This window comes from Macrotis lagotis, chromosome 8, assembly GCF_037893015.1.
Source record: "Macrotis lagotis isolate mMagLag1 chromosome 8, bilby.v1.9.chrom.fasta, whole genome shotgun sequence".
NCBI classification, from domain to species: Eukaryota; Metazoa; Chordata; class Mammalia; order Peramelemorphia; family Peramelidae; genus Macrotis; species Macrotis lagotis.
Window position 1 is genome coordinate 182,814,233 of NC_133665.1, and position 15,014 is coordinate 182,829,246.

General features: G+C 43.6%; 1 protein-coding gene across 1 annotated transcript in view; it reads right to left on the bottom strand.

The window, feature by feature from the left end:
- Positions 1-911: 911 nt before the first annotated feature.
- LOC141496585 (sodium channel protein type 10 subunit alpha-like) overlaps positions 912-15,014 on the bottom strand; it is a 92,973-nt gene continuing 78,870 nt past the window's right edge. Inside the window, exons 21-25 of the mRNA XM_074199066.1 lie at positions 13,399-13,456; positions 11,949-12,086; positions 10,810-10,910; positions 9,198-9,468; positions 912-1,396 (exon numbers count right to left, since the gene is read on the bottom strand). Of these exons, the coding sequence (XP_074055167.1) occupies positions 912-1,396; positions 9,198-9,468; positions 10,810-10,910; positions 11,949-12,086; positions 13,399-13,456 (1,053 nt within the window). The remainder of the gene's footprint in view (positions 1,397-9,197; positions 9,469-10,809; positions 10,911-11,948; positions 12,087-13,398; positions 13,457-15,014) is intronic.

Genomic DNA, 15,014 nt, shown 5'->3' on the forward strand with positions numbered 1-15,014 from the left:
ACCCAGAGCTCCACTCTGTTTAAACCAGGTGTGGCTTCCACTAGTCACTCACAATCTGTGTGAGCTTAGGCAACCTCTCTAGGCCTCAGTTTCCTCATCTGTAAATGAGGGAAGGCCACTAAGGACATTTACAGCTCTAAATCACAATGGATTTGCCCGAGACTCCACAGCTAGTTTGTGTCCAAGAGTGCCAAGGCTCTGTTCTCCGTGTCTGTCTCCAAGTCTGTGACACTGCCAGCTGATGACCTTTACCCCAGACCTACCCTCATCAAGGATGGCAAGGCCAGCCTTGGAGCCCAGAGAGGACTAAGGGACAGAGAAGTTAATGAATGGAAATGGGCTGCCCTTGTCTTGGGGCCTGGATGCCTTTCGGCAGAGGTTGGTGAAACATCTGTTGATGATGTTAGAGAGGGATTCCTGGTCAGTTGGAGTAGACGTGGTGGCAGCCAAAATCCCTGGCATCTGTGAGGTTCCTGAATTCTCTGAGGGGCCAGAAGGGCTCATTAGACATCACCTATACAGCCCCTTCCTTTTCCAGAGGAGCCCATGGAGGATTGGAAAGAGCAATATACCACTTGAGGCTCTTGCCTAGAGCAGCCTCCAGATCTCACCCCCTGGCTCTGCCCCCATGAACCATGTCCTCTGGCCAGCTGCCCCTGATACTCCTGAAAGCTGATGTCCTCACACCAGTAATATCAGCCTCAAGTCCTCCACCTGACTCCTGGAAGAGGCAGCCAGGACTAATATTGATGCTTGTTATTAATAATAGAGGGAGCCGGGCTAGACTTGTGGTTTCACTATTATAGGGAGCTCCCGGGTGAGGAAAGAGTCTCTGCCAGGGTGCCACAGTGCCAGGGATCTTGACTGCCACTGATTCTAACCTGTCTGACTAGGAATCCCCTCTCTAACATCTAAAGTGTATCTATCTGAAGCTCCAGAGGGGAGTTTGCTGATTTTATCAGTGGGGCTATGAGGGAATGTGGTGGGTCTGATCTATCTTCTAGCCCATCATCCTTCAGTGGGTTGAAGGCGGGGTGCATGAGATGCTCTGCCTTCTCTTTGATCTTCTCTGGGGGAGAGCCAGGAAGCAGGAGATGAACTGCAGCACTATGACATGTGAATCTGAACTCATTAGGTATGTTCTCAGGTTCTTTCAAATGACCCAACCTGGAGCCCCGAGACCTTCTGAGGGTCTTCTGGCTTCTTTTCCACAGCCTATGTTCTTTTGATGACATTTCGATCATCTTTGAGAAGCAGATCAGAGTTGTTTTTGAATGTTCCATTCCTCTCAGTGTGGTTGCCTCAGCTCCACCACTGAGTGGGCCCAGTGAAAGGACCAGAGAAGAGCACTGTCGGCAGGAGTGTCTTTGTGGAGTGGGTGGGACATGAGACCGGTCTTGAAGGATGGGGAAAGAGAGATGGGCATCCAGGAGAGAAAGGGGGAGCAGAAGCAGAGTCTAGGAAAGGTTGGCACCCATATACTCTGTGTCTGCCTTCATCTTGGGCATAGACCCAAGCCAGCCATGTTTCCTCCCTGGGCAAAGTATCCTTCTTCTCTCACTTCCCAATCCCTTCAACTCCTCTTGTGTGTCGTCACCCCTTCCCCATTAGAATGCAAGTCGTTTGAGGGCAGGGACTGTCAGACATTTGGCTTTATCTCCCCTGTTTCTAGCTCAATGCCCGTTACCTTGCTATCTTGCCAATGGATCATGGGATTTCAGAGTTGTTAATGGCTCTGTGGGTCACCTATTGCAATTTCCCTCATTTTGAGGAAAAGTAAACTGAGGGCCAGAAGGGGAAAATTGCAACCAATAAGACAGTACAGCACAGTGGCAGTTGGAAGATATGGGTTCAGGTCACAACTCAGCCTGCATGACTGCGTCACAATTCATTGCCCTCCCCTGGGCTTCAGATTCTCCACGTGTCAAATGAAGGGCTTGGACAGAGGACCCCAGGGCTCCCTTTGAGCTCTAGTCTGTGAGGCTATCAACTCAGTGACCTTCCCATTAGTCAGTAAACTAATAAAATCTATTGAACATCTCCTTTTCTAGGCAACATGCTGATCACTAGGGGTAACTGACCTAGGCAAACGTCAGTCTCTGCCATCCTCCCTCACCCCTAAATTCCTTGACCTGTAAAAGTCTTGGTTACCCGAGGCCATCTCCCAAGTTCCATCTTCCTGGATTTGGGGGGGTCTGGGGGGGCTCATTCAAGTCTCTAGCAAGGTCCACCCAGCCCCATTCTTTTCTCTTTTTAGTAGTGACTTTGATAACTGCTCAAAATTAGAAACCCCTTTTCTCTTTCACTCATTGTACTTTAGTGTGAATGAGGGAAGATCTGGAAAAGGGAGTTGGGGAGAGGAAGACGCTTCTGCACAGGATGGGTCACCCCAGCACAATCACAGAAGGGCATGGATGGGAAAGTAGCCACCTTAGGGCCTTCTCTGTGACCTTCTCTGGGCCTCCGTTTCTTCATCTGTACAAATAAAAGGTTGCATTGGGTGATTGCTAAAGTCCTTTCCAGTTGCAAGTCAATTATTCTGTGATCTTTCTTTGAACACAAACAGCAAACTCACACATCCCTAGCTGCTCCCTGGGGGCTCCTCTTTAACTACTAACCCAGGGAGTCTTAGGTAACAAGGCTCACAACTCAGGTGGCGCAGTATACACAGGATTGGTCCTGAAAAGATAAGAACGTTCACCTCTCTTCCTTCTTTTCAGAGGTGGGGGCCTAGGGGTGAGGCATGGTGAATATATACTGTCAGACCCAGCTGATTGGGTCTTTTTTGTTTTGTTTTGTTTTTTTGCTGAATGGCTCCTACTTCCATTTTTTTAATTTTTTTGTTACAAATGCTAGTTCTTTGGATAGGGAAGGAGAGAGGATATATTTGGAAAAGAAAAGGATGTAAAACCAGAAGAAATCAATGAAAAAATAAAAACCCAATACATCCAGTTACTGCTACAACAGATATGAAACAATAAAAAGAAACTTAACTCTGAGTAACTGAAAAGCCAATAATGATCCTCAAGAACAGGCAATAAAATGGATCTTGCTCCCCTGAGCAGAAAGGTGGGGGGCCACAGGGCAGGATGGTGTATACGCTATCATAGCAGGTAATGATTTGGCTTAGCTGATTTTCCTTGATAAATTTCAAGATGGTTGCAAAAGTCATGTTAGTAGAAATGACAGAGATGGTTAGACATGAGGCATCAATAAAAAAAATAACATTTTAAAAGTCAGACTGTAAGGAATGGGAGTATTGCAATGGCCACAGCCTTTCTGTGTGATTTTAGACAAATCACTTCTGCCTTGTTTTTTTAAGAGATGAGAAGGTTGCTCTATTCTCCAGAGGGCCAGCCACTTCTAATCTTCCAAGAGTCTTTCTCCTACACCCTCCCCCTAAATTAGGATTCCTTCCTTCTAGCTCCCTCAAGGAGGTTGGGGAAGCCAGAAGTCTTGTTTAATGTACACCCTGGCTGATCAGCCCTCTAGGGAATGGAGAGAAACAAGTGGCAGACTCCGAAGGAATCACAAAGGTGATTTTTATCCAGCCTCCTTGTACACCAAGAGTTAACTTGCCAGAATCCCTTTCAAGCCCAGATTAAGCATTTGAACATTTCCGATGACAGAGGGCTCACTACCTTGATTGGGTGGTCACAAGGCTGTCTGACTGTTCCATTGCTGGACAGTTCTCAAAGTGTTAGAATGTTCCTGTAATGAATCACTCGGGAAGAATGTGGAGCCAACCTTCACAGCTGCCGGTCCCTCTCCCTCCTGGCTGCCTGGCTCCCTAGTCTCTCTTTCCTCACCCTTGCCAAGTTCAGCAGGGAAACCCCTTCCCCCAACCCTTAAGTGTAAATAGCTTAGACAAAGGAATTTTGATCAAGAAACTGAAACAATCAAATCTAGAATTCAGGACCGAGTAGAGGACGGGTATCAGACCTCCAACTCAGCAAGGTCTAGCCACAGCTGGACTTGGCCTACTAGGGAAATCCCTGGCCCCCTCTGTTTCTTAGCTTCATCCCCCTTTGGACTCAAAAGCTGGACTTGAGGCCATCTAGTCCAATCCCTCACTTTACAGATGAGGAAACTGAGACCAAACTGTGCCAAATGACTCATTCAAGGTTGCAAAGTTGGCAAGTGGCAGCCAGAATTTGAACCCGGTTCCAATGAAAACAAATTCCCTGCCCTGAAATCTATCTCTAAATTCATTTTCTGTCCTTGAGCATTTCCTCCATCCGTAGCCTCCGACTTTCTTGGTCATTCATTCAACAAATGCTAGCCATTGCCTCAAGTAGGAGAGTCTGAGATCTCTGGGTAGCCAACCTCCTTAGCCACTACAATAATATGAGTTAGGACAGAACAACAAGAAAAAAGAAGTATAAGAACAAATGCAATCATTCCTCCCCTCAAAGAATGGAAGCTCCTTGAGGACAGGGATGTTTGTTTTTGTCTTCGTATGGCCAAGCACAGCATCGGTGCTAAATGAAGGCTTGCTATTCTTTGGATAACAGCTGCACAGCCATTTGAAGACAGTGACCTTGCCCAAAAGGCAGTGTGGCATACTGGCCAAACAAGCTGAGCCTGGATCCAACCTCTGCCACCTGTCATTCCAAAGAAGTCACAAAACCTCTGAGGGTCTCAGTTTCCTCATCTGTCCATTTAGAGGGGTTGGACTCAGAGTCCCAGAAGTGCTTAAGCGTCACCCCCTCTGTCTTTTCTTCTCCTGGACAAACCATCTCTAGCCCCTGAGACCTTGGCTCAGATGACAAAGACTTCAGATTGCACCACCCTATCGGTCACCCTACTCTGACGACATGCGTTTGTCAATGACCCTCTAAAAATGTGACTCCCGGAACTGAACACAATGCTTCAGATGTCATTTGACCGGGACAGAGGACAGGGAGGGAGCTGGCTGATCCCCTCCCCATTCCGGACACCAGATTCCTGTTGTTCTTGGAGCCTTAGCTGGCGGGAGGGTTTGGAGTAGGCAGATCACCCTGTTGGCCAACACTGAGTTTGTGGGCTAGCGAAAACCCCAGGGAAGCCAGCCAAGCCAGATTCCACAACGCTCCTATTTGGGTTTTTTCTTTTTTTACTTAAAGGCTTACAATCTGTCCCAATTTAAATTTTTACCAATCAGATCAGCCCACCAAAAAAAATCTTGCCAACCCTTGTAAATCATAACTCTTGCACTTACTCCTTTCTCTCCATTCAGACATCACCTCTCACCTAGAGACTTTTGCCATCGGCTCCTCATCACACTCCCTGCATCCAGACTTGCCATTCTCAGACCAATCATCCACACAGCTACCAAAATCATTGCCCTGAAGCTCGGGCAATAAGGGGTAGCAGATAGAATGAGGCTACTGGAATTCTCCTGTTTTCTCTGTACGACCCTGGGCATGTCACTTAACCTCTACCTCACCCCATCAGTAAAGTATGGACAATAAATCACCTATCTTCCAAGGTTGTTGTGAGATCAAATGAGATAATAATGGAAAAGTGCCTTGGGAATCTTAAAGTGATTCTAATATTATAAATAATAATAATAGTTTTCACTATTATTCAGCACTAGAAAGCAGACATTTTAAAATATTTTTGTATTGTCAGTGTCTCACATAATACAGACAAAAAATGCTGGTTGAATGGGATTGATTTTGGTCATTCCAAATAGTCATCATTTCTCCCATCTTTGTGTCACCTGCAAGCCCGATAAACATGCCTTCATGTATGCAAATGCTAAAAATATTACTAGTTCATATTTAAGGACAAAAGTCCTGTGCCCTTTCACTAGAAAAGTCCTTAGTGGTGGATACCAATCCAGTCAATCAATAGTCTTTGGATAAATGTACATTTCACAATCCTCAGAACTGGAAGGAACCTTAAATATCAAAGTCAACCTCTTTGTTTTACAGATGGGGAAACTGAGACTCAAGAGAAGAACCATTTTGTTCAGATTCAAAGAAACCATCACTGTCCCTGTAATAGCAGACCCCAAATCTAGTGTTCTTTCCGTATCACCTACTTGGCCACTTGTGATTCAAGCCAGATTGCTTCATTTTGTACAAAAGGATGTAAAGAAATACTTTGTCAAAGAGAGCGACAGACTTGGATTCAGGAGGACCTGAGTTCGAAAATTGCCTCTGTCACTCTGCTATGTTTCTGTAGGGAAGTTCCTTAACTTCTCCTTCCTCCAGTTTCTGGGGTGGGGGGTTAGAATGTATCTGTCACAGTGTTGCGATTAATAAATGCTTGATGGTTGATAATAATGACACCTAACTGGGGTGGATGGCATAACGCAATATATCGAATTGTGTTGCAAATCTTAAAGTGCCGTATCCATATTAGTCTTAGTATTGCAAAATCCATATACATTGTTTCTGTGGCACTAGGCTAATAACCCAGGCGAAGAAGATGTTTAGTTTTGGTGACTTGTTCTTAGGGTTCAAGACTTAGGTCTTGGTGATCACTTCTTCCCCACCCCCCCCCACTCCATCCCAAGTGCTAACAGGATAGTTGCTTCATAATCCTGCTGGGGTTTGTTGAGGGTTATCGAGTTTTTGAGAAAGATTAACCATTGATTGGACAAGGGCATTAGGAGAGAGGAAAGATCATCGAGCAGCAATGGGAAGGAGGGAGGAAGTAAGATTCCTGGCGGAGTCAGGAAAAGGGAGAAGGGGGAGCTGAAATCACATTGCTCTTCACCTCACCCTAATCCTACTCATCCTTTAAGATCCAGGTCAAGTTTTGCTTCCTCCTTGAAGTCTTCCCAGTCATTTCCTCTTTGGACTCCTTGGTTCCTGCCCAGCCACTTCATGATACGCTGCCGTGCATTATTACCCAGAAGCCATTGAACAGAACCGAGATGGACCTCAGAAGCCACCTAACCTAACCCCTTTATTTCCTACAGGCCCAGAGAGCTCATAAATTGAGTCTTTTCCAGACCTAGGACAAAAACTCAGGTTTCTTGACTCCTAACCTTGAGTTTTATTTTTTTTTCCCATTACCCCATATAGCCCTCTCGGTTCTTCCTTCCTCTCCTTCCTTTCTTCTTTTCCTTTTTCCTTTTTTCTTTCTCCCTCCCTCCCTCCTTCCTTCCTTCCTCCTCCTTTCCATCTATCCTCCCTCCCTCCCTCCCTCTCTCCCTTCCTTCCTTCTCTCTATTATAGGACCCTGTATGTGGTAGAAGCTAGATAAATGACCCTAGATAAATTAGCAGAGGCTGATTGAATGCTATTATATACAGCTATTTCCAGCTTAGAAAGAGGCCAATGCCAAAGGTGTCATAATGAACGTGGATGTCAATTCTTGGAGAATTTGCTTAGCAACCCTTGGCCAATGCTTTGGAAGCTCTTTTTTTCCTCTTGAAAGTAACTTGGGGGAGAAACCATTTGGAGCTAGTGGAAGTGAGCAGAGACTGTAAAATGAACACTGAGATGGAGGCAAGAAGTATTTCTAGGGATTTTTCCTTCTTTCCCTCTTTCTCCTCCCCACTACCCCCTCCTATTTCCACTAGGTGAAATTTTGTAAAGCAAAATCAAGGAATTTTGACATCTTTGCAGCCATGGTTATAATATGACCCTGGATGGGGAGAGAATATTATATAACTAAACATCTGAAGAAATTGAGTCCCAGATTTTTTTCCAAGAAGAAAATATCATTGGAACAAGGCTAGTAATTGTGACAATCAATGCAGGTTTCTTGATGCTCTCCAGAGAGACACTCCAGAGGGACTCTGAGATGTGGCCCCCGGTTTCTTGGACTCCTCCTGGGAACGGCAACTACAACAAAGTTAATGTCTACATAGGATAGTCTATTTCTACATTGTACTTTCAATGAAGCACAGTTGGCATGCTAAGAGGAGTTCACTCCCATAATACATGAGCTCGAGAGAGCATTGCTTATTGGGGGAGAGTCTCTGGATTATGCAGAACAGTTCCCTTTTTTAATAAGGGGGACACCTAGACTTGTGATCTCAATGATACAGGGCATCCTCAGTGAAGACACTTCCTCTACCAATATAGATGAGCTAGTATTTTGTAATATAGAGTTTCAGAGAGTTGTTCAGGAAATTGAAAGGTGAAGTTACTTGGCCAAGATTACACAATTGAGATATATGTCAAAGATGAGGTTTGAGCTCAGGACTTCCTGACTTTGATGCCAACTCTCTAACCACTCTCATGCCACACTAGTTGCTATACCAAACTCCAAAGCACTTACTCCATCCAAGTGGCCTTGCACTAGTTATTTCATCAAGAAGACTGGGATGCTGTTAATTAGAGAAATAGAAAAGATGTGGGAAAACTGGGACACTAATGCATTGTTAGTGGAGTTGTGAACTGATTCAGTCATTCTGGAGAGTAATTTGGAGTGTCTTCAGAGGGCAATAAAACTGTGCATACCCTTTGGTTCTGCAATACTACTACTAGGTCTAGATCACAAAGAGACCAAAAAAGGGGAAAAGATCCACATGTACCAAAAATATTCATTGCAGATCTTTTCATGGTGGAAAAAAAAATTAGAAATTGAGGGGATGCCCATTAAGTGGGGAATGACTGACCAAATTGTGGTATGTGAATATAATGAAATATTATTGTTCTATAAGAAATGATGATTTTTTTGAAGATTTGATTGTGTGATGATAAACTATGACAGACCTAGCCCTTCTCAGCAATGCAGTGATCAAGGGCCATTCTAAAAGACCCATGGAAAATGCCATTTACATCCAGAAAAAGAACTTTGAAATCTGAGTGTAGATCATAACTATTTTCACATGTTTAATTTTTTTTGTTTTTTCCTCCTCGTGGCATTCCCCTTTTGTTTTGATTCTTCTTTCACAATGTGACTAATATGGAAATATGTGTAACATGATTGTACATGCATAACTTAGATTACTTGCTTTCCTAGTGTGGTGGGAGGGAAGGGTGGGAGGTAGAGAACATTACAGAAATGAATGCCGAACATTCTATTTAAATTTAATTGGAAAAATAAAGAAATTTACTTACTTTTTTTCAAGAGACTGATAGTAAGGGCATGTATGAGGGATTTTGAGGAGAGCCAAGTGAAAGAGAAGCATTGCTCCATGATTCCCTCATGAGTTTTTAAATCACCCCAGCTGCTAACTTCTCCCCAGACCAGGAGCTTAGGGCTCTCCACCCTTCCTGCCCCCCCCACCCCACTACGAGACCACTTACTCACAACTGAGAGGATCACAACAATTAAATCAAAGATGTTCCATCCATTGATGAAATAGTAATGTCTCAGGGCAAAGATTTTCAAGACACACTCTGCTGTAAAGACAGCAACGAAGAAATGGTTGATCCGGCTGAGAATTTTGGTCTTCTCTTCACTCTGGTTATCTGTCTCCACCATCATAGTAATCATATTGAGACAGATGAGCACCATGATCACCACATCAAAGGCTTGTTTGCTTACAATATCAAACACGAAGCCTTGATATTTGTTCTGGGAAAAGGAAAAGGGATCATGTTGATTAGTCAATGAGGATTTATTGAATACTTAGTATGTGTTAATGAGGTTTGGAAACAGGAACAGGGGAACATGATAGGGTAGGAGTGGGGACATAATTAGAAAGTCTAATGCCTAGGACAAGCAACTCAAAATGCTTTCAGGGAAAGATGAGTGTGTGTATGTGTGTGTGTGTGTGTGTGTGCGCGCGCACGCGCGCGCGTGCGCACGTGTATGTGAGTGGTTATCTGAGTCTGTGGGAGTTGATGGGAGAAATAGGGATGGGGAGAGAGGGAAAGATCTTGAACCTCAGAACATGAGGCATCTCCTATCATAGAGGAGGAAGCAAATCTTCTTGTAGCTTCCTATTGAATAGATTACTTATCTCAGTCCTATACTCAGTTGTATCTGAGCAAAACTTTGGCCATCCTCCCTGGTCATGAGTCTAGCAAATGAGTTCTTTCCCTTTGACTTTCCCCCCTCTCTTCTCTCTCTCTTACCTTCCATGGCCAATCTGTGACCAGGCTATGCTGATTCTTCCATCATATAACCTTTCCATCCCCACTTCCAGTACCTAATCTAGTCTTTCATTGTCTCCTACCTGGATTATTGCCCTGGACTCCTAATTGGTTTTTTTTACTGGCCTTCAATCTCTCACCCTTCCAATCCAAGGGGATTAGATGTCGGTGTAGTGGAAATGATGCTGGTTTTGCAGTCAGAAGGCTTGGGTTTGAATCCTGATCTGATACTTTCAATGTGGTCTTAGTCAAATTATTTGACCTTATCCTTGGCCAGACTTCTAAAATAAGAGGGTTGAATCAGTTGACCTTTGATCTCAGCTCTTTGTCTGTTATTCTATCGTCCTATGACAAGGAATATGTTAAAAAAATGATGGCAGCAAGTTTGGTATCAGAAGAAGAGACTGGAAAGGGAAAGAAAAGGTACTTAGTGAACATTGTTGTTGACGGTCTAGTTGAATTCTCTACAGTTCATGGAGTACTGTGGGATTTTTAAAAAATTTTCTTTGTTTATCTGAAATTTTCCTGTTATCAGAGGATTTCTGTTGAATTGGTTTCTTTGACCAGAAGACCTATGGCTGCATCCTGATATGAAAATTTCCTTCAGCAAAGCAGACTGGAAACACCTCTATAACCTAGAGAAATCACTGGGGGGGGTGGCACTGAGAAGCCGTTACTTGCCCAGATTCACAAAGCCATAGATGTCAGAGGTGGGATTCGAACCATGTATTCCAGGCTCCCAGACTGATCTTCTAACCACTACAGCACTACTGCCTCCCTGTTGATGGCTATTAATTTTATAAGAAATTCTGGGACTTACAAGAGGTCTTGGGATTGGTTTTTGAGGTTTCTTGGATCCTAGTTTTTTCATGGCGTTATAATATTTCTTCTGTTCTTCTGTCATAAATATATCTTGGCCACCTAAGTATAGAAGTTAGGGTTACCATTAGCAAAGAGGAAAAGCAAAGTTGCCCAGCTGGACACACACGTGGATAATTCCCTCAAATTCCATAGACTCCAGAATTGGAAATTATCTAAAACAGCTCCTAATCTAGGAGGTGAGCTCCCATAGAAAGTCACTCTTTTTTTTTTTTTTTTGCAAGGCAGTGGGGTTAAGTGGCTTGCCCAAGGCTACACCACTAGGTCATGATTAAATGTCTGAGGCTGGATTTGACCTCAGGTCCTCCTGACTCCAGGGCCGGTGCTCTATCCACTGCGCCACCTAGCCACCCCGAAAGTCACTCTTCTGGTAAAGACCATAATCCAACCCTACTTTCTCACTCAATGATTCAAACCTCTAACCTCATCATCAGCTCCATCTCTAGGACCATAGGCTAGATCCAGCTGTAAATTCAAAGTCTCTTCTCAAAAGATTCATCACAGACAACTATCATTTGTTGCAAATTCATGGCCAACTCCAAAGGCAGAGGAGGATGTCTTGGGATTTGTAGTCATACACAACAACTTCAGGCACTGCCCACTTTACTCACCTTTTAGCCAGGCTATCCCCAGTGTCACATATTCGTGTTGGATCATCATCCTAGTCTGTAAACCCCTTGAGGACAGAGGCCATGTCTTAGGCTAAATTTGGTCTCCTCCAGTACCTAGTACACAGAGTAGTTACTGAATACCCTTTTCTTGAGCGAATGAGAGAATCTCTCAATAGAAGAGAATAGGCCTCAAAGGTCCTTTCCTGGCCACCTCTACCCCCAGAGTCACCTCCAAACTGGATCAGAGAGAAGGAATCACATTAGAATATGTGCTCCTTGAGGACAGAGACTGTTTTTGGTCTTTCTTTGTATTTCTTGAAGTTAGGCCAGTGAGAAGCTGTTAGTTTGCAATGTTTATTGACTACTGGAAACAGGACTCCGGTACCATCCCAGGAGGCCTGGAGCTGGAGACTCAGAAAGCCAGAGGCTTCAACAGAGACTTAAGACATTATCAACTTAAAAGAGATACTTATCTTTTTCTTCTGTTGGTTGAAATTATCGATTATGACTCCAACGAAGAGGTTCAGTGTGAAGAAGCCTCCAAAGATGATAAAGATGACAAAATATAGATACATGTATAAATTGGCCTCCCACAGGGGCTGTTCCTCTGGCTGTGGTCAAACAGAACAGTGAAAATTTCATAAGACAGGGCTACAGGATTTTGTGCAAAGACAGACTAAATAAACATGGACCCAGGGACATCTTCCAAAGGCTGGTTGCCCAAAGAAGGATTTAGGTTCATCCCAGTTCCAAAGATGGGTCTGGAATGGTAGTTGATGGTAGTAAATGAGACATGGTCATGAAAGGTTTGGGCTGAAAAAAAATAAAAAACGCCCAAAGGAGAGGCTATGTTGACTGCGGGAAGGACCCTGAGCAGAATCTTGCCAGGTGGTCATTGTCAGGATCCTGGGAGACCCTGAGAAAGGCTTCCCTTCCTTTCATCTTGTCAATAATGTTAAAAGATGCTTTCAGAATTAACTGTTCAATGAGCCAAACCAACAGGAAATGGAGGTAAGGGGGACCAAGAAGGCTCCATTCTCCAAACATCTTCCCCCACTGTCCTGATCCTGACCTGAACTTACCCCCTTAAAAATCCATTCCTTGGCTAAGATAGAGGCTTATCAAAGTCTCTGCCTTAAAATTATTTTGGCAATAGAGGAAAGATATGGTCAATTTTCATTATCTTAGGGAGAATGATTATGTCATGTAGATGCAATGGAGGAGAGAGTTGGAAAATACCCTTATTTCTTTCTGCCCTCTGCCTACCCTTTACATGGGTACCTTCTCCTCTAAGGTCCCTTCCACCTACTCTGTATTTGTCTTGCATGCATTGCTTGGTAAATGTTATTTCCCTCATTGTGAGCAGGGACTGTTTTTGCTTTTTGTTTGTATTTCCTTCATTTAGTACAGAGCCTGGTGCAGTCAGCACTTAAACAATACTTGTTGCCTGATTGATTGATGGCCTGAATTGCTATCATTAGTTCATTACATAAAATTCAGAATTGCTCTCTCTAGGCCCCTCTTTTTCCATGCACACAAGAACTCCTGGAGGACCTCTTGAGGTCAGTCTTGAATGTTCCTCAGATGTCCTCCTCTTGTTTGGAAAGGGGTAGGGGTGCCAAGAGGAGGCCAAAGAGGAGGGAGCAGTAGGGCTTGGGGGAAACCTTTTCTGACTCCATGATTTGACAAGTGGCTAATGTTCATAGCAGGTGTTCATCTTTTCTCTCTAGGGCAGATAGGAAGGGCTTTATGGAGGTGGAGAGGAAGACAGTTCTAGACACCTGAGCCTCATCACTGGGAGAAAGCTCCTGATTCACTTTTTGCCTTCAACTATGAAACAGGAAATATGAGGTTGCTATAGTTTGAAAAAAATGATACAATGGATGAGGTATAAAGAATTCTGCCCCAGGTTCACTGACCCACCTTTCTGGAATCCACAGCAGCATACATGATGTCCATCCACCCTTTAAATGTTGCCTAGAAACAAAAGGCAGATGGCAGCTTTCAGAGTTGGGCAGCAGCAGATGCCTGAAACCACTTCATTTTCAAACACTTTATATCACTTATGTCTTCATACAGTTGGCAAAGGACTCTTATTTCATGTGCCTTCAAGAACTAAACACTTGTGTATAGATAACTGAAGGAATTTCAAGGTTCTTTTTGGCTTCCATAAACATGGTTGGGATCCAGAAGCTTGGGGGAGAGTGGGGAGAAGGTTCCTAGAGAAGTGGATTATCTATTTACATCTGGAACTTTGGTCACTAAAGTGAATTCAGTCATTCTGTAGGTCCATCCAAAGTGCCCTTTATGTAAATGTGGTATAGTGGAAGGACTACTGGATTAGAAATGTGGAGATCTGGGTTCAAATTCTGCCTCTGGGGGCAGCTAGGTGGTGCAGTGGTGAGAGCACCAGCCCTGAAGTCAGGAGGACCTGAGTTCAAATTTGATCTCAGACACATAATAATGACCTAGCTGTGTGGCCTTGGGCAAGCCACTTAACCCCATTGTCTTGCAAAAACCCGAATTCTGCCTCTGACAGTACCTGGGTGGCCTTGGGATGGATGCTTACATTTCCCAAGTTTCCTCTTCTATAAACAAGGGAGTTGAACCAGATCAGCTTTGAAATCCTGTTTTATATTTACGATTTAAATCCCAGCTCTGTTATTTATCGCTTATGTGATTTTGTGGCACAATGGATGGGTTTGGAGTCAGGAGCAACTGGCTGTAAATCCAGCCCGAGATGCTAATTTGCTATTTGACTCTGGACAACTCACTTAATCTCTATTTGACTCAGTTTCCATATGGGGATAATGATAGTACCTATCTCCGAGGACCCAATGAGATAGTATAAAGTGCTTAGAACATTGTCTGGCACATAGTAGGAACTAAATAAATATTAACTATTATTCTTATTAGCCTCTGTGGGTCTGTTTCTGCATCTGTAAAATGGAAGGGCTAGACTAGTTGGCCTCCGAGGCTCCTTTCCATTCTAACTTTGTGATCTAATGATTCCAATTGGTACCTGACATACATTAGATGGGGAGGAGGAGCCAATGTTTTATGCTTCTCCATTCCTACTTTATAGAATATCATCGAATAAGACTATCATGCAATCATAGCACCTTAGGCTTGACATGGCTCTCAGACATCATTCATCCTGGCTGGTAGTTGAACAAGAGTCCCTAACAAACCCGGCCCCAGTTTTTCTTTGAAGACCATCAATGACAAGAGTCCATAACATTCTAGGCAATGTTTTCTACTTTCAGGAAATTTTCCTTATCACCTGAATTTGCATAAGTCAACAGAAACATAACAAAAACATAAAAAACATAACAACATAAAAAAATTTCCCAAGACAATCTTGTAGGTACTTGAAGACAGTTACCACATCCTTCCCAAGTCTTATCTCCTTCAGACAAAACAACTTTGGTTTCTTCAATGGTTTTTCCTAAAAATGGTGCTCAAATGAAGACTAACATGAATAGTCTGACCAAGGTACACTACAATGAGAACATTGGCTCTCTTGATGAAAACA